At 35.2% G+C, this 19,593-nt stretch overlaps 1 protein-coding gene across 1 annotated transcript; it reads right to left on the reverse strand.

The window, feature by feature from the left end:
* Nucleotides 1-1,392: 1,392 nt before the first annotated feature.
* LOC109061804 (bone morphogenetic protein 5-like) lies at nt 1,393-18,287 on the reverse strand. Its single transcript, XM_042768354.1, has 7 exons — nt 17,181-18,287; nt 13,768-13,960; nt 8,877-9,025; nt 4,136-4,333; nt 2,950-3,026; nt 2,734-2,844; nt 1,393-2,155 (listed from the first exon to the last, which is right to left on the reverse strand). The coding sequence occupies exons 1-7, from the start codon at nt 17,617-17,619 to the stop codon at nt 2,006-2,008; spliced, it is 1,317 nt and encodes a 438-aa protein (XP_042624288.1). The 5' UTR covers nt 17,620-18,287; the 3' UTR covers nt 1,393-2,005.
* Between the last annotated feature and the right edge of the window lie 1,306 nt (nt 18,288-19,593).

The following is a 19,593-nucleotide window of genomic DNA, read 5'->3' on the forward strand; positions in this document are numbered from 1 at the left end:
TGGTTTCCTTTCAGGCATACCAAGGTTTATTGCAGTGTAACACGGGGATATGATTGACAGTTGACCCTTTGACTACACAAAACAACAAGCATATGTAGCTCATTACTACAATGAAGTCAAAGAGCAGAAACATAGCAGCAATTTGAGCTAGAATCTAAATGTATGAGGAACAGATTTGTGGTGCGGTGGGTGTCCCCTTATTTTATGGTTCAAAAAACATAGAATCTAAATTTTCTGTTAACAATTTCAACAAGCATGTTTACACGCACATCATTTTCTGACTAAGCTCTGTGGTCTGAATATGCCTTTAATCTTGAAAAAAGTAAACGTAATAGAAACCTTCTCCTTTTTGCTCCAAAAATGATTTGGATAGTTTGAACTGCGCAGATTGCTTGAACTGCGTTTGGACATGTGCAGATCATGACACAAAATTTCAATTCACATAAGCTTATTCCAGCTGTCTCAGAATACAAGAAACCAGAATATTGGCTTAATCCGGTTATAGCAATTGGGTTAATACATATCTGACTAAAGTCTGATATTAACCGTGTAAACGCTATCATATAGTATGAGTGTCAAATGAGCATCCAATTTTCTGAAGGGCCCCACTCTGATCGATCGTGTGCATGTGTGTGCTCTCTGCAGGGAACGGGACAGTATATTCATCTATACTCACAATGGCAAATGATCCCTTTACCCTTTTATGTGGCTACAGGGCTTATACTAAGGGAGTCTGCACACTGACACAGATTTCCTTAAAATAGCAGCTTTCACACTGGGCCTGGTCTTGTAGAAAGGAAGACATTTAGTGGAATTGGAAGGAATCCATGATATTAAACAGTAGATGGGATTGTGAAGCAGCAGGAGTAATCATGCAGGGCAGCAGGCCGCAGGAATGCAAATCATCCACACTGCTAGAAGTTAAGTTAACAGGTGGCCTCTGCTATTCATTGGACGTCAACACTCTTTTTAGATTGGGACCACATAACATCTGGGTGCCCTGACCACTGGTTTCAATTAAGCCAAATATAACCACTCAATTTTCTGGCATTCAACGAAAATGTTCTTAAAAAAAAATAAAAAAAAAATGACATTGTTGATAAAATCTTTGTCATGTGATCAGACGAGGTCGACATAGATTTGCATGGAAATATTTGCCAGCTTAGTAACAAAAAGTAAAACAAAATGGAGTAATAGAGTTTTCTAGCAGATTTAAAGAAAACGTGCAACAAGCATGATGTTGAGTCAACTGGTAGAGACAGACACAGAAAATATATTTGAAAATAGATTTAATGACAACACCCCCCCCAAAAAAAATATTATATATATATATATATATATATATATATATATATATATATATATATATATATATATATATATATTACTCAGAGTACAAATACAAGTGTATATAGGGAAGAAGTATATTTGCTTGAAGAAAAAAAAAATATATAACTTAATTTTGCATAGCCACCCACTGATATCTAAAGCAAACTAATATAGAACAGTAATTGTGGGCTACAATACCTTGGGCTATTTCAGGAAATATAGTCGTAGGACTCAGTGCTTTTACAACAACACCACAATAATTTCAGTAACAAAGAAAAACTTTTGTTTGTTTGCAAAATCTAATATGGCTGTTTTTTCCTCACATAAAAAAAGTATTTAGGTGACTTAGAGTTTAAGGCATTTACATTTCTTGTGTAATATAGCAGCAGTTCTGTTTTGGAGTGGTTGCTTATGAATTTGACATGTATACTCGATGCTGTAAAACTCTCTCTAACTGGCCTAACTTATTCAAATATTTTCAGAGAAAGAGCAAACAGCTATGGATCAGTGGTAAAGAGTGGTAACTCATCTACATCTCTCATATATATTACAAAACAAAGCCAAATAAATAAGAGGAATTATGAGCTAATATATACATAATACTGTACAATAAATGTCAAAAACTGTTTCTTTTGGTATGTTATTCCAGCAATATGACACAGAAGCTCCTCTGTCCTCAATGACATCCACAGGACCTCACCACCATATTCCTGTACTTCTTCAGAATTACATTTGAGCTGTCATCAAAATACAGCACTGATATGGCATTCAGTTTGGTCGGTGCACAGCAAGGCTTTGGCACATTATCAGGAAACATTAGATGGACCTATGATCAGCAAAAAAAGAGAAATGTATGATATGTGGGACTAAAACCAGTGGGTTTTAACTAGAGACAACATAGTAACAAAAATGGTTTATCTAACAAAAATATCTTTCAAACTAAACACAAACTAAACAATGAAATCCATTTTTTTTACCATTAAATACTAGGGCTGTCAAATGATTAATCACGATTAATCACATCCAAAATAAAAGTTTTGTTTACATAATATATGTATGTGTACAGGGTATATTTATTATGTATATATAAATACACACACATAAATTATATATTTAGAAAATATTTACATGTATATACATTTATATATTTATATTCTTATATTTTAATATTATATATAAATATATTTAATATATAAACATAACATATTCTTCTTAAATATATACATGCATGTGTGTGTATTTATATATACATAATAAATATACACAGTATACACACATATATTATGTAAACAAAACTTTTATTTTGGATGTGATTAATCGTGATTAATCATTTGACAGCCCTATTAAATACATGAACTACTAGTTGATATATATATATAGTGTGATAAACCAAAGGACGCTTACCAAGGTCTGGACAATCGCATGATTTGTCGCATTCATATGTGCATTCAGTGGAAATGAACATTCTCCATCACAATAAAAGGCTGCATAGCCCTCTGGTGCAATAATCCAATCCTAAAATGACAGAGAGACAGAGATGAATTCTCTGGCTGAATGAAGCAATCGCGCTGTGCAATCTTGTAATTGATTGATGTCTTGCAAGCCGTCACATGTGTTTACCTGCCATCCTAAGTCGCGGAAGCTCACATAAAGTTCATGCTTCTTGCAGGCTTGTCTCTGTTCACTAGTGTTCTGATCTAGATAACAGTAACAAAACAGACGTTGAGCCTTCAAACACTGAGGTAGTCGTGTTGTTTAGTCTAGGAATGTGTGTGGGCTTAGTGTGCCCTATGTTTGCAGCTGGCAGGGCGTCTTTGTATACAGACTCTGAATGCAGTACATACTCAGAAATCTGATGGCAGCAAAGAGGTCTACATTCAGAAAACACAAGGTAGACTCAGCAGGTATTCCTCAAGTGAGTCATCTAGAACTGTCGATTAAAACAACTGCTACTTAGTAATTGCAAATCAATGATGTTGTAAGTGATTTATTGCTCAGACTGATTGCACAGAAACTATTGGAAGAGGGCTGAACTGAAAGATGACATCACTGAATCGTCAATGAACTGACTTTAGCTGGAAAAATGACTCTTTGATATTGTCTTCTTGCATTATTGACAAACTATCTTCTGTTTGACACTGTAAAGCTGCTTTGACACAATCAGTATTGTATTGTGCTATACAAATAAAGGTGATATATATATATATATAGAATAGTCTCCAGAAAATATCCCTAAAATATGACAAATATTTCACTGAAATCAGAGCCCTAGGAAATCACACCTTTCTGTGGTGGCCTTAGCCTCTGCAAAAGCCAAAAAAGTGACAGCGGGACATTGACTTCTTAAAAAAAAAATATTGTAATCATGCCTTGAACACCATCTGACTGACTATTAATGTGAACCAGAGTTATTTTGTTTTTACGTTCCATGGTTTATCTGACACACTTGAAAGCAAATTAGACTGGTGTACTTAAAAAATAAAAAATAAAAATCATATAATGGCACAACATTCTCCAAAGGCACCTTCTTATAATGTGCCTTGAGTATCTTTAATAGATTTGATGCCACTGACAAATTTCGTAAATCCAGTGATCAGTTCGATTAGTTTGATCCAGTAATTAGACAAGAGGTTGTGAGATCAAGATACTTTTTTTTTGTTTTGTTTTTTTGTAACATGTCTGTACATGAAGATGTCAGAAAGTGAGTTGAAGCTGCTCTTTGGCCATGTCTAGTGGAAGTTAGAAAAATGGATAACTACTTACAGCACATCTGAATGTTTTTATATATCGAAAGACTATACTGTACCTCCACTTTTGAGAGCTGGTGAAGATTTCTGTTGTGTTCTACTTTTGTTTCTGTTGTGGCTCTTCCTCTTGCTTCCTGTGGCTCTTACAGAACGGAGCAGAACCTCACTGGCTTTGAAAAAAGCAACCAGGAATGGCTGTTTGGACTGAGGTCCGGTCCTTCCGATGATGCCAGCAGATTTCATGTTGATGCTTCTACCTGAATATCAAACAGAAGAATGCATCCGGTTACAGTGATCAACGTTAGACAAACAGCCGTGATTAAGTCATGAAAACTTCTTCCTGGGTGGCAAAATCACCACAACTATTTATGACAGTTTCTATGGTCCACGCAGATACTGTAATGATTGTGTACATGTCAAACTTTGGGCTGAAAACTGATCCCAAAATGCAGCCAACTCCATGGCATCAGGTTCCCATTTAAGAAAGAGGAAAAACTGGGCATAGTCATGACTAAAAGATAATACTTTTGTGAAGTCTCACATTGGTAAACGTGTCTGTTTTTATGCTAATATAATAAATATGTGAATGGAAATGAAACCAGCTGCATTTCATGGTCCTTTTTTCCAGTAAAAAGAGAATGCATCAATCAAAACAATAAAGCACATGCAGGAAAGAACACTTAAATATGATGCTGTCTTTAAAGTGACCAAATGTTTATCATTCAATAAATTACCCAACAAATTATTTACATAGAGCAGTGGTAGTCTGGCAGACATTTATTGTAAAATCCACTAAATACTAAACACATCCCACATACGCAGTTCCATGTATTTAAACTAGAATTTCCCTTAAAACATTGTAACTCGTTACATAAACACTGCATTACAATGGTTCACTGAAGAACTCAATTAGGTAGTCCCAAATCTTTGTAATTCATACATCCAACATTCAAACCATGTTGATTCAACACTATAGAAGTATTGTAAATGATACCACACAGTTGGAGTAATAACTTCTGCTAATACATTGGTTTGAAACTGAATTAATGCCAGATTATTGCTGAAAGTCATAAGGGATTTTTGTTATTATCTGTTGTTTTATTGCTTTATTTCCAGATGTGTGATTCAATTGCAGGTTGCCTCTTACAACACACATACTCGAAGCAGAATAAAATGTGTGTGTGTGTGTGTGTGTGTGTGTGTGTGTGTGTGTGTGTGTGTGTGTGTGTGTATATATATATATATATATATATATAGAAGGAAACGTGTAGATTGTACTGCATGTTAACTCACTTATTGTGCCCAAGACCAAGTTCTTCAGTATTTAATCCACATCATATTAACAAGATCCTATGCTATACCAAAAGTTGAAAGCTGTAGTTCCAACCACACATTTTTGTGATGCTGATTTGCAGTGTTGGAACTATGATTTTGGGAAACACCAAATCATCGAACTATGTTGGAATTAATGGAACTCATGAGCATAGTTGGCTAAAACTGCTTCTGGGGAATGTACCCCTGGATAGGAATACTAATACTATACTAATAAATATAATAACACCATTGACCTCAAATTCGTTCTGACACATCATCACAAATTTTGAATGTGCACAAACGTAAATAACATTTGTTATACAAAGATTTTGTATGACCAGTGCACATCTTTGGACAATTTTAACATTTTTAAACAACAGACTTCACGTAAGCTTTTTTTTTTTGCACTACTACAGTCTTTTTATCTGCACTGTTTGTTCACCTCGCTGGTTTGCAATCTATCTGCCATGTGCCTTGCGCTGCTTTATTTAACTTTATTTTTATTTTTTTACATGCCCTTATTTTTATAGTTGTATTTTGTATTTTATATTTTATATTTGATCTGTATCTATCTGTATTTTTAGGCTCTACTTTTAGTGTTATTTGAATGCACCATGGGTCTGAGAGTAACACAATTTCAATTCTCTGTATGTATGTACTGTACATGTGGAAGAATTGACAATAAAGCAGGCTTGACTTGACTTGACTTGACCTGACTTCCAACAGACTTCAGACTTCCAGTGATCACTGGCCAATGGCATTTTCATGAGCATTACTATCTGTGAAACACTCCGTCAGTAATGTCTCAAGCAAAAATGGAGAATAATGTGTGAAGTGGCATTATACTCCAAAGAGCTGGGTAGTAGCTGATTACATCTGGATTAAATAATCAGATTCCAAAAATCAAGTATTATTAATCAATATATTATTAGTATTATTAATCAGTATATTTCTTTTTATGCTCATCAGATTACAGTTACTTTTTTATGGATTACATGATTACATATCATTTGCACAATGGCTGTTTTGTTATGACAACTCAAAAGAGAGTTTTAATATGGTAATATACATGCAATTGTTAATTAGTGTGGTCTTGGCGTAATAGATCTGCTACGCTGCTGTGGCAGAGCAAGCACTGAGACTTGCTGCTGCCAATACATCCAGATACATGCTGCTGTGAGCATGTAGAAAATATAAGGGCTGTCAATTTTTTTTTTTTTTTAATTTCGAATATTCGTCAAAAAAAAAAAAAAAAAAAAACATATTCAAATGCAAAAACGTTCCACACGAAATGCGAAGACAATGTAAGTGTCATTGCATTTTAATGCTTTTGTAAGCCTATCCAGTTAAAACCACTAGATGCTGCTACATTGTTCATTCAATATATTGTGGAAAATGAGAGCATCACTGTGGAGAAGATGTTGTTCACGTCAAAACTGAAACCAAGCCGTTCACACAGAATGCATATTTATCACATTTTCTAGAGGGACATCTATCAGTGTTGTACTTGCGTCTTGCACAAGAGAGAGGCATGTTTAGAAAGCCATGTAAAATTAATGTAAGTTCAACTTTTAAAAAAACATGTCTCAAGACTTTATGGCGGTTTTTCCTCATCCCACTGTAACTCATGTTTTAAATGAAGAAATTAGCCTACTCTTTGTGATTGGTTTTCGGTCCTTTATATTAAATTATACATACATGCATGGTGGCGTTTTTTTTTTTTTTTTTTTCCTAATTAAGCAACTTTATTAATTATATATGGTTTATAAACATTATTTTAAACATTATGCACTTTTTTCAAAGATAGTCTTGTTATTTTATTACGCTTCGAAGAAACGTGCATAATATTTTGCATAATGCGCCCTCTTGTGGCCTCAGGAGAGAAGCCCAAAGCTTTTTCCCCCTAACTGAAATTATTCCTTTTAAATTTGAATATTGTTCGAATTTTGTTAATATTCAAGTAAAAAATTAGAATTTAGTTTTTCAGTCATTTTGACAGCTCTAGAAAATAGTGCTGCTGCTCATACAGTATATATGAAATAACCCCCATATATAATATACATGAAATTACCCTGTATATCCCTATATAGGTGGAGCTGGGGAAGGTGGAGAGTTTCTAAAGCACACTGCAACTGCTACAGCACACTGTAGCCAAATATTTGAATGTTGTGCAGCAAGCTCATTGGCTGCTGATGCGAAAGAAACCAAACAGCTGGGCCATGTGAATAATCATGTGATTATTTCAGATTTAATTAGAACCTGTCGGCCTACGCCATCTAGAGTTTCATGACAGAACTTTGTATTAAATCATTTACAATTTATTGATTATTATTTTTTTCTCTTTTAAATGTCCATTTCTAAAATTCCTACTTTGTGTTATACCATTTAGCTTTGACTATATTCACAATATATTCGCTATATAAATGCCTCATTCATTCATTCATCCATCCATTCATTCATTCATTCATTCATTCATTCATTCATTCATTCATTCATTCATTCATTCAAATGTCTCATTCATTCAATATAGAATGGCCATGTAAATGCAATGTAAAACCATGCTTCTGAATTTGGGTGGTGAAAAAAAAAACACCTCTCAAGCAATTAAACCATGTATGAAACAAATAATTATGCAAGTTACAAAACACTGGTGATGAATAGCTGTGAAGCACAATGTCTTCATCCAGTGACCTTCAGTAATTGACCTTTCTGGAAGTCTGAACATTTTTTTTAAACCTGAAAGACTTTTGAAATGAAAAGAAATAAAAAATAAATAAATTTACTAATTCGTTCTTTCAATGTACTAAAACGTGCACACGGTTACTGTTTTGTTCCCTCAATTTGCTAATTTTTTCCCTCAGTTTGCTAAATCGTGTGCACAATTTACTAATTCATTCTCTCAATCTATAAATTGAGTGCACGATTTAGCAAATAGAGGGAAATAATTAGTAAATTGTGCACAATCGTGTGTAATGTCATTGTCATTTTCATATTTACTAATGTTTGTTCATGTAATGCAGGGAAATGTTTAAGTCAGCCAAACCACTTTATTTCAAGAAAATATTTACTTGAAATATTTCTGAGGAAGTTAATATTTTAATAATTTAACAACAATTTTGCATGTTTACAGTTCTCCAGTGTCGGCTGATGGTCACATTGACATTGATATAAAAAAAAGGAATATATTTTCTTTCTCTTAGATTTTTTTTGACAATATGGTACATTTCATGGCAAATTTAAAACAAGTTTGAAAAAAAAAAAATCTAAAAAGTAGTCACAATTCATTACCTTAAAAAGTGTAACCTAGATTACATTACTAACTACAGTTTTCATCATGTCATCTGTAATCAGTAACGGACTATAATTTGTAAGTAATCTATTCAGTACTGATACTCCAGTTTCCAGTACCATCCTCTGACTGCATTCTCTGACACAGCATAAACTGTGTTAGTGCCCTTAATTAAAGCATAGATGTCACTGTCTTACCATCAGTGGTCTCCACACAGAGCTGCAGGCCCATGTTCTGCTGTGGGTTCAGGACCCAGTGATTACTGGTGGCTGTGATGTCAAACACCAGCCACCCCCCATCAGTAGCGTAGATCTTTTTCGAGTCCAGCAGAAATGTTTCGGCATCCCTAATGAGACAATAAGAATGCAATATGACAATGTTATTTACATTAGTAATATTATAATATTTCACTGTCCCCCTCAAATAGATGCATGTTAAACTGTAATGACATGTTTAAAATCCGAGACGAATGAGCTGGATTTTGCTAATTGCAGTCATTCTGCATCTTAATTAGCAATGTTGATTATAACGTACAAAAACAAATATTGAAAAAAGTTCAACCAAATTTTCTCTCAACCCTTCCTTTTCATCTCAACCACAATTTTATCAACAAGCCATTCCTGTCCATCTACTTAACTGACGTTCCAAAACAGCACATGGGCCACACAGTGAGACAGCGGCCCTGATCTCACAGACAGGAAAAATGATCAGAGACAGTGGCACGTCTCAGCATGCCACAATGAGGTCGAGCGCAGCAAACCACCCCATTCTGTGTCCCTGTTACAACTCAATATTCTCATTTTCTTTTCAACTTCAGCGTGACCAAGTGAATACAACTGACATAAAATAGGCTATCTGTGCATCATATACACTGACCTCAAAAGACAGGGAGAGATGAAAACAGATGCTAATACATGTTCTTAGAACTCACCAAGTATCGTGGAATTCTTTGAAGTACCATGGAGTGCCATGTGAATACCATGGCTAATGGTAAATCATTCAGTTCCATGGTATAAATCAAAGTACTGTGGTGTTACCATCTGTTAAATATTCTGATTCCACTATTGATGATGATTTTTCTAAACGAAAACAATGGTATTTTTCTGTATTTCCTTTTATTAGAGGACCATCTGTTATGTCAAAAACTTTGTCATGTGAAAAACTAGTTGGTAATTACACTGATTTAATTCTCATGAGCCTCCCGTTCAACATAACACATTAAAAGTTCTTGGTTCATTTCCAGCTGGGCACAACAAAAGTAATGACTTGCGGTTCAGTGAAAATTTCAAGAACTGCTCTGACTGTTTTTGCCAGTGAGTTATTAGACTGATTCAAACAAATAGTGAACCTGTGAGTTTCAGACTGATTTTTGAGGCAATTCAGTCGCTTGCGAGTTGGATTACATCAAACTGCAAACAGCCAAAGAGGACAGTGCACTAGAAACTAGTGTGGTCTATTTACTTGTGTCATGGCACCCAGTCTTTTGCTTTCATTAAATTCAGTTTTTTTTTTTTCTCTGCTGAAAAGAAACTAATGTCACCTGGTTCAAATAAATAAATTGAACTAGTTTTGAATAAGAATTGGTTCTTTATTCCCAATCCTGACTATCAAGGTACTGTACCTCCACAATACTTTTTTGTAAGGGTGTAAAGTTTCACAGTGGGCACACTTTGGCAGGCTGTAAGAAGTGGGTGCTAAGCTGTGAAACACATAACTTCCACTAATCACAGGAAAATCACAGTATGGACAAAGGAGTGAATGTGTGAAGTTGTCGGACGTGGATGCCTCATAAACACTGTCACGAGGAAGGGTTCCAGGGCCTCTGATGGCAGAATCCATTATAAACCCCTGTTTCATTGCCCCAGGAGAGCTGTATCTCCACTTAAATGTTTCAGCTGCATTCATTCATGGTGAGAAAATGCCCTGTCTATGGTGTGCCCATGTATGACTCAAGATAAGTCACTGGTCTCAATCTAGATTAGAAGACCGTTAGAACCGTGAAGAGGCAGGTGGGCACAGATTCACTTTTAGGAAGCTTTGGAAGTCTCTTGATGCAAAGGCCCTCTATTAAGGCCAGATGGCCCTGTCTGGGGTGCAAGCGCTCTGACAAGCAGTCAAGATATTCAAAGAGTGATAACTGATGGACTTTCACAAGAGCTGGAACCTGCAAATGAGCTGTTAATGGAAAACTTTATCCATGGCCATTACCAGCAAGTATATCTGGTGTTACTGAGGAAAAACAGGTTTGCTTTGGTTCAGGTAGGCTCTGGTTAAACTAAATTATTCCTAGTGGACAAGAGGTTGAACTGATGTCATGTTCTTTAAGTTGAGCCCAGATGGCTATATCCTAAAAAAAAAAAAGAAACCTGGGGTAGTTTTCTTAGGTAAAAAAAAAATAAAAAAAAATAAAATAAAATGTGTGTTCCTGTAGCTCAAGTGGTAGAGCATTGCGTTAACAAGCGCAAGGTTGGGGGTTTTTCCTGGGAACACATGATAGGTAAAAATTGATAGCCTGAATGCACTGTAAGTCGCTGTGGATAAAAGCGTCTGCTAAATGCATAAATTTAATTTTAAATTTTAAAATAAATAAAATAAAAAATCCAAATCATTTCACACTGACTATGCAATCTTTCTTTGTGAATTAAAGGCACAGGTTGGACCTCCCACAGTTTAGATGTTAAGAAGTACTTGTATTACCATTCTAATTCAAACCTTATTGAGCTACACTGACACGAGCAATGTAACAGGTTCAACATTTATAATATAAGCTTTGTTCCAATGAAATGAAATGAAAAGGATTTTTCCCCCAAAATAATTTTGTAGAACCTTTGAGTCAATTCAGCAGCTTAGGGATAATGTAAACATCTATCTAAAAAAAAAACTTATGAAATATTTTCCTTTGTAAATCAGACAAGAGTTTTGTTCTTTTTTTCTGAATATTTCAAAAGTTCATATAACACTTTCAGTGTTTTAGTTAACAATAACACTTTTTTATGTTTTTTTTAACAATAACACTTTTTAATTATTTTATTATTATTTTTTACTTTTATGTGCAAAACAGAGTGCTCAAGTCCGAGGATTACATAATACTGAATGTGGTAATGAATGGATAGATTTAAGGCAGGAGATGGAGTGGTGGAGGGATGCTGGAAGAATCATCATGGTAGTGAGATACACAGCTGTTTATATAATCTTGCATAATGATTGACAGGATCAAATAAACTAACTCCTCCTCAGCCTTGGCTTTAAAACTCCATAAAGTAAATCTTCTTTGTGGAATACTCAAAATGATAAAGATACCAGTCTGTCATTTTGATTTAATTTTTTCAGAAGTTCAGCAAAAGCAATGATATCAGTTACATATTTATAGATCCTGCAGTAAACATGGTAGCCTACAGTAGTTGTAAAAAAAAAAAATAAAAGCTTGAGACACGTGTTCCTGAATCATGTTACACAACATCATCCTTGGAAAAAGTTCCAAAATATGTTACATTAATATTAGCCAAATGTATTTTTCCACATGGTTTCTGAAACATTGTGTACCATTGTCAGTCTTTCAATGGTGACAAATTACAGTCTTAATACATCCTGACGCATTCAGTTTAATCGTCACAAGGGAAACCTCCAGACAGACTTCAGACTGCCTCATGTAAACAGGATGTCCTTTTATTTTCCGCTTGATTGCCTGCCTAAAGTGTTTCACAGACCAGGCAGAGTTTTAAGACAGTATCCTACAGGTTTAATTGGAAGTCAGGTTTAATTTAAACTCAACATGTTACTCTGGGGCAAAAACTACCACTGATGCTTTGTTCAGCTGTAAAAGAGCTTTTTCAACACAATATCATTAGTGTGTGTGTAGTGTTTTATGTACTTAACTTGTAATTATATTTTCATCTGTACATCTTAACACAAGGGAGTTGTGTATTGTAAATGCCTGGGTTTGTGGTTTGAGTATGTTTTATATGTTGATTTAGTTTATTGTGTTAGGCTATTGATGTTAATACTGCAGAAATTGCCCTGTGAAGGGACAAAAAAAGAGCACCACTACTACTACTATTAGTAGAAGTGTAAATGTAAAGACATACAAATGTTTATAAAGGTTCACAGAATTTATATTTTAATACATGGGAGTTTGGATGCAGTTCATAAATAAATGTACCATCAAAAAGGTTGTTCTCTGATAACGTTTCTCCATCATTTATTGAAAGTCCTGCTATAAGATGTGTATTAAATCACCTAGCAAATGTTCAGACAATTTTGATTCTGACCAGGCAGAACATTTGAACACTGCCTTTCAAAACATGTTTTTTTTTGTTTGTTTGTTTAAAGAAATTAATAATTTTATTCAGCAAGAACACAAACAAAAGGTTTCTAAGATTACATATAATTTGGATTACATAATCAGATTCCAAAAATCAAGGATTCGTAATCAGTATATTTTATAATGCTCATGATCAGATTACAGTTCGTTTTTTATGGATTGCATGATTGCACATTATTTGCACAGTGGCATTTCTGAAGAAAAAAAAAAAAGAAAAAAAATCTATTCTTCCTGGAAAAAAAAGTATTACATTTCAAGAAAAATATTAAGCATAAAAATAAGCACTTTACAGAATGATTTCTGAATGATTATGTGACATTAAGACTGGAGTAATTATGCTGAAAATTCAGGTTTGATAACAGGAATATGATCACAGGAATAAATTGCATTTTAAAATATATTCAGTAGAATACAGTTATTCAGTCTCTCAACAAATTTCATGAGGTTCATCCTGTGATGCTTTTTAAATGGATTTGAAGAAGTTGTATGCATTAGACACTTATTAACTGCATTTCCTTTACTCCATCTGCTCCAACTCATCTAGACATTTTGATTAAAATGTTGTGGAGAATTCCCTGAGAATTAATTATGGCCACTGACAATTGCAATTTATTTGCAGGTGCTGTTTGTGTTCTTTTATTTCATTTTGTAAAGAATCACATGCATTCTTTAAGAAGCAATTTAAGGAATGGGATCATGAGAAACATTAATTCGCTCTAGTGTGTCCAAACTTTCAAATGGTAGTGTAAAATGGGCAAAGGTCTCACCTGTTTGGATATTCTTTGATGACTTGGTAAATGGTGACTTTGAGTGTGATGTTTTCATATCTGACGTGACTTTGATCCTTGTAAATCCGGAACTCGGCGGCGGTCACTGCCTCACCTTCTGGAATCTGAGTCAGGTCGAAACGAAACTCCCTGTAGTGTCTTCTGTGATGGGAGAAATCCTTATCCCTCTCGACTGCACGGAAACACAAAGCACACCATGAGAAGCTGCACGGGGCTCATTTCTCTCACACTGTAGGACGGAGGAAGACTATTACACACATGTGTCAGGAGCTGCTTTCTTTAAAAAGTCGGTCATCAAAATCGTCAACATTCCAAGCCTAATCCACACATCTGGGCGACCAACAAAAGCAGTAACCAGTCCATTAAAGCAGCCATCTAAGCACAGGTAGCAGGCGCTACACAAACCCTTCCCTGTATGCTCTATCCATTATGAATGGGCTGTCAGGTAAGAAAAACAGGCCTTCGCTAATAACACATTGCGTTATCAGAGAAAAGCTGACAAGACACAAATGTCGAGTTAAATCACAAGCTTTCTACTCCGATATTCTGAACTCCCAAGATTCCCCTTTCTAATCTGCTGCAAATACCATGCGGGTGAAATGTTATCATTGTCAGAAATTTAGTGCTACCTCCTAAAAGTGTCCTAAATGGTGGAAACCTTAACGAGAAAACATTTTCTATAACCGTTTGGTAGACATAAAAATGTTGGGTTTGTAAAACTAAACACTGATTGTTGGTATATTGGTATATTACTATATATTATGTAATCCGATATCCTAATTTCTTAAGCATTGGCTAAAATATGCATATAGAGTGATATGCAGACGTACAGCACCGCTCATGAAGCAGCAGAGCTGATGTGTGTTTGCTTTGTGGTGCCAGTGAAATAGCGCAGCTCGCCTTCTCTGATAGTTTATCTACGGTGAAAGTCTGTAGTTACTTAACATGGAGAGGTCAGAGGGCAGGCCACAGTTACACCAGCTGCCCAGACTCAACTTCAGCATCCTGGCTGCTAATTAAGAACAGAGGATGGGGATCTAGTGCTTTCCATGTAATAGAGAGATATTGAGAGAGATTAATTCAGCACATTTATTTCAGGAGATCAATAGAGAAGTTAAAGCATATTTCGCTTGCATGGCAATGATCAGGTCTTTTGAATGGAGGCTTAAGCTAAATATTCCATTTGCTTTACTCATAGCTGTTGTTTTTCTTTACTATGAGTGTCCATTTTGATCGTTTTCCTGTAGACAAGCTGCTTTTTTAAACTCATGAACTACAGCATCAACACAAGGATGCAACTTATCCAGGATCCTTTTAGTGCCTTCGTCTCGTTGTACATTGAAAGATCTGCAGCGCTTTGAAAGAAGACACTGTACAAGCCCTCACTCTCCTGAGTGAAAACACATGGAGTGCAGTTAAGGTGATGATGGGGGGACTCTATCATAACACACACGTTTATTTACTCTGCCATATCTGAGGCCCACACTTTGTTTATTCTGAACTCCCTTTTGTATTTTTTTCTGACAAATCCATAAAACAACAAATTCATACAAGATTTTTGTGATTTATCTGGGTGTAGGATTTTATCTTCTTTGTAAACAAAACAGTGACCTTTAAAGGCATGTCATTTAATGGAAAAACAAGCAAAAAAAAACGTGGCTAAACCAGCATCTTACACAAATTAGATTAGCAAAGAAAGAAAAAAAAAGGCTAGCTACTGGCACCAGATTTAGACCAAAAGCGGCCTTTCTTCAAGCTCTTTCCTCTGCTCAACAACAGGAAGTAATTAAGGCAAATTGTCCTCAGGTCAGACAGTCACTTAATAAGTTTACATGAACTGTGAGGTGAGAGGTCACAGCTTCTGAAGTGGTATACAGTTCAGCGTTTACTTATCGTCTTATCACAGCATTCTTCAAATAACAGCACAAAGCATTCATGACTAATGACAGGATATTAACAAACCCTGCATGTACACGTCCTTCATGATTTGCTTCACATTTTTTACTTACTTCACGACAGTTTGTGCATGTGTTTTCTAAGAAATATATTCTGATATAATGACACTCTTTATAGCCACATTTTTATTTTCTCTCTAACCTGCAATTGCCTCAGAGTTTCCAGTAACCATACAGTCTTATATATACACCGTTTATAGAGTTTTCAAGGACAGCATAAACGTGGAGGACTATATTCCAGTAATATGAAAAAAATCACCTTGCTATTTTAACATTGAGGGCGTTGAATTCGAAAGAAGGCACTATATTTGAAATCGAATAAATGAATTATGCCAAAGATATTAATTCTTTACAAAGACACAGACGTTGGCAAAAAACTAGCAATAGTGACAAAATATCTGATAGAAATAATTTTTATTAGACAGACTTGCTAAAATAGTCTAATAAAAAATTTACAATCACATAAGTGCACGACATCATCAAACTACCTCAAAGTAAAAACAGGCTAAATTTATGGCATTTTGATAGCATTGTTGTTAAACAATAATGTTTTTATTCAAAATAGCATTTTTTGATTTTTCCAATGAGATGTTTTCACTTCAATAACCAGCAAATGGACATCTCTCTCTCTCTCTCTATTTTTTCTTCTTCAACAAAACATGTAAGAAGCTTGTTTACTCAACTCAGCCCTTCTAGACTCCCGTGTGTCTACTAAATCCAATAGGCTATAATTTTACATTTTATAAACTTGGTGAGGCACTAAATCTGTAATATTGTGACAAACGAAACTGTAGCTGGCAATTATCAATAATTACCACTTAAAATCCGGAGCTAGGCTGTAATTGCATTCCTTCTATAAACGAGCACATATTTTAAGTTTAAACGTGTTCTGATGACTGAGGCCCTTAGCTCAAAATATACGCGTTATTAAAGCATCAGATCGGCATTTTTTAATTTGCGTAAATTAAACAAACAAATAAATAAATAAATAATTATATGAACTAAATATAAACAAAAATTTACATTCTCCCGCAGTACCTATATATATATATATATAGGTGTATATATATATATATATATATATATATATAGACCCCATATCTGAGACCCCATGTATAAAACATGATTAATATTTACATCCTTCAATTATTTGATTGGCATAAACTCTGTAGAGATGTATTCAAGCTAAATGTTTATTTGTATTTGTTTTCCTTTATTTTTATACAGTTTGACACCAAATAAAAGTATTAAGTGATTGATTAAGTCAGTGGAACAAATTTGAAATGAAAAGAACAAATATTAATATTTTACACATACAACATTCAGGTGAATTTGAACAGAACACGAGGATTAACCTAAATACTGACACACATCATATCACGATCGGAACAGAGTCTGACACATTAAGAGACAATCCTGCCACCCAACTATACGTACCCAGGTTGACAAAACTCATCACCATATCCGCGTCATTGAGAAAGTTGGTTTCGTGCGCGGTGGCCAAAGGCGGGCTCTGACTGGTCAACGGCTGCTGCGACGGACTCGAGTATCCATGTGGAACTCCAGAGGCGCTTTTACGCGCTTTTCCAGAGAGCGTCTTCCCGAGTATCGCGTTCTCCTCCTCGGTCGTCATCGCGTTGTACAGGTCCAGCATGAAAAGCGGTGCAGACGACGCTTGTTTACCCGGGGAGAAGGGCCTGGGACGGTGAGGCAAGCCCAGGATGGAGAGGATTTCTCTCTGGATCTCTCGCCGCTCGTGGTTACGCAACCGCCTGTAAATAAAGCTCGAATGCACATGGTTGTCTCCTAAACCACACTGAACGCCGTGAAGAAAACCGATACAGCTCCACAGAAGTCCAAATGTTGGCGCTCTCATCTTTATCTCTTAGGATGATGCTTTCACCAAGCGAGTGCTGGGTTGATGATGGTGCTCTCCATGGTGCACCATTAATAGCTAACTCTGTGCAATATCTATATCAAGTCTTTATTCCGTATTTCCTCTCAAACCTAGAATGAATTCCTTCTTAGGCTTCGAGGTGATGCCTCAGGTCAGCTTGTTGCTTGCGCTGTGCCGTTCTTAGGCAGCATCTTCACTATAATTAAACTGAATCGAATGCTGAATTGAATTGTTTAGCATTAAACAAATAATGTAGCTAATAATATAGAGAGAAACAACTTACAAAGGACTCTTCACCTGTGCATATACTGAAACCAGCACCGACCGCCTGGGAGCAGAAGCGCGCAACTTCTGGAGTCAGTGCATGAACTAGCTCAATTTGTACATGCACCGACAGAAGACTACAACCCTGAAAAAGTGTTGAAAGCAGTAGTCCGTCCCACACTCTGGAGGGTTTGCATCAACCTCTAGCGGTCGTATACAAAACATCGTTGACCTGTGGCTTGAATGCAAGCTCACCGTGAAATGAGAGACACTTGATATATGAGACCTTTCGTGATTAGTCTAAGGAAAAGTCCAGGCGGACAAACACCTGTCAGCTTTATTTCAGCGTTGCTCGGTCTATTGGCTACAACTGAGTGCACTTTTCCAAGTAATAGATTGCTATGGCAGTGCATCATTTTGGACAGCTCTTATTATTATTCTAATACTAATACAAGTTTGCAAACCGACTGGTTGTGTAAAAAAATCCAATGGACGTAAGCCCTTATGAAAACCTAAAGGGCACGTCTTAATATTATGGACCATCCAAAATGTAAGAAAGAACAACTGCGACATCTAGGACTGGAGCTCAGACTGAGTGGAATTGCAGGAGGGCAGCATTTTTAACAGTAAAAGTTTTTAGTAGCATTTTAGCTTTAATGCGTAATGTTTGTAGTCTCATCATTTTATGTTTCCTATTTCAACATAATCTATTGACAGTAATACTCAATTGGAATAATATGATTAGATCAGCTGTTACCTAAAAATAAATAAATAAATCAATCAATAAATAAAATGAGAGTGTAGGACTCCAATGTGCTCCACATATTGAGATTTTAAATGTTTACATGAAACGCATGTTAATTTATTGACCTTGTTATGGGACATTATAAGAATGCTGTGAATCGCATGCTGGAAACTAGAGTAAACATTTTCCACATTATAAGTAATAGCCTTTTTGTTACAGAACACAAAGCAACAACACAAACAACAACAAAAATAATAATAAAAAAAGGTTTTAATTAATATTATCAAAAGTTATGCAAACACATGAAAGTTATAAAAAAAATCACTGCAAAAAAAAAAAAGAAAGCGCTCTCACGGAAGAATCTGTAACTGATATCAGATCTTATAAATAACAAAACAAAACAAACAAACAAAAAATATAAATTTATGGGAAGGTGAGCTTTATTACACTCTACTACACACCCTTTATCAAACCATTGTAAAAGATAAACAGCTTTCAGAATTGTGTATTTCATGACAATCAGGTGGATTAAAATGTATAAAATAAATTTGCTCGATTTACCATTTTTTTTTAAATATATTTAATATAGATATTATCTCATCACACTCACATTTGCAATCTTAAGTGTGGTAACGATTTGGAAAACCTGGAATATCAGAGAATTATAAATTGTGACCCCAGGCCTGGTAAAGGCGTGGAAATGACTAAAATCTTAAACATTCATGGAAAAGCCATGGACATATCTATTATCTTAAATATTTCAGGATAGAATAAACATTTTAAAGATATATATATAAAAAAAAGTTTCCTGTAATCACAAATGCCTAGAAAAAAAAAAAAATTCTAAAACAACACACAAAAAAAAAAAAAAAAAAAAAAAACAAGGAAATTCATTGGTCAAAAGATGTGGGAACCCTTGTAGCAATACCTAAATGGACAAGAAT

This window comes from Cyprinus carpio, chromosome A13 (genome assembly GCF_018340385.1).
Source record: "Cyprinus carpio isolate SPL01 chromosome A13, ASM1834038v1, whole genome shotgun sequence".
NCBI lineage: Eukaryota > Metazoa > Chordata > Actinopteri > Cypriniformes > Cyprinidae > Cyprinus > Cyprinus carpio.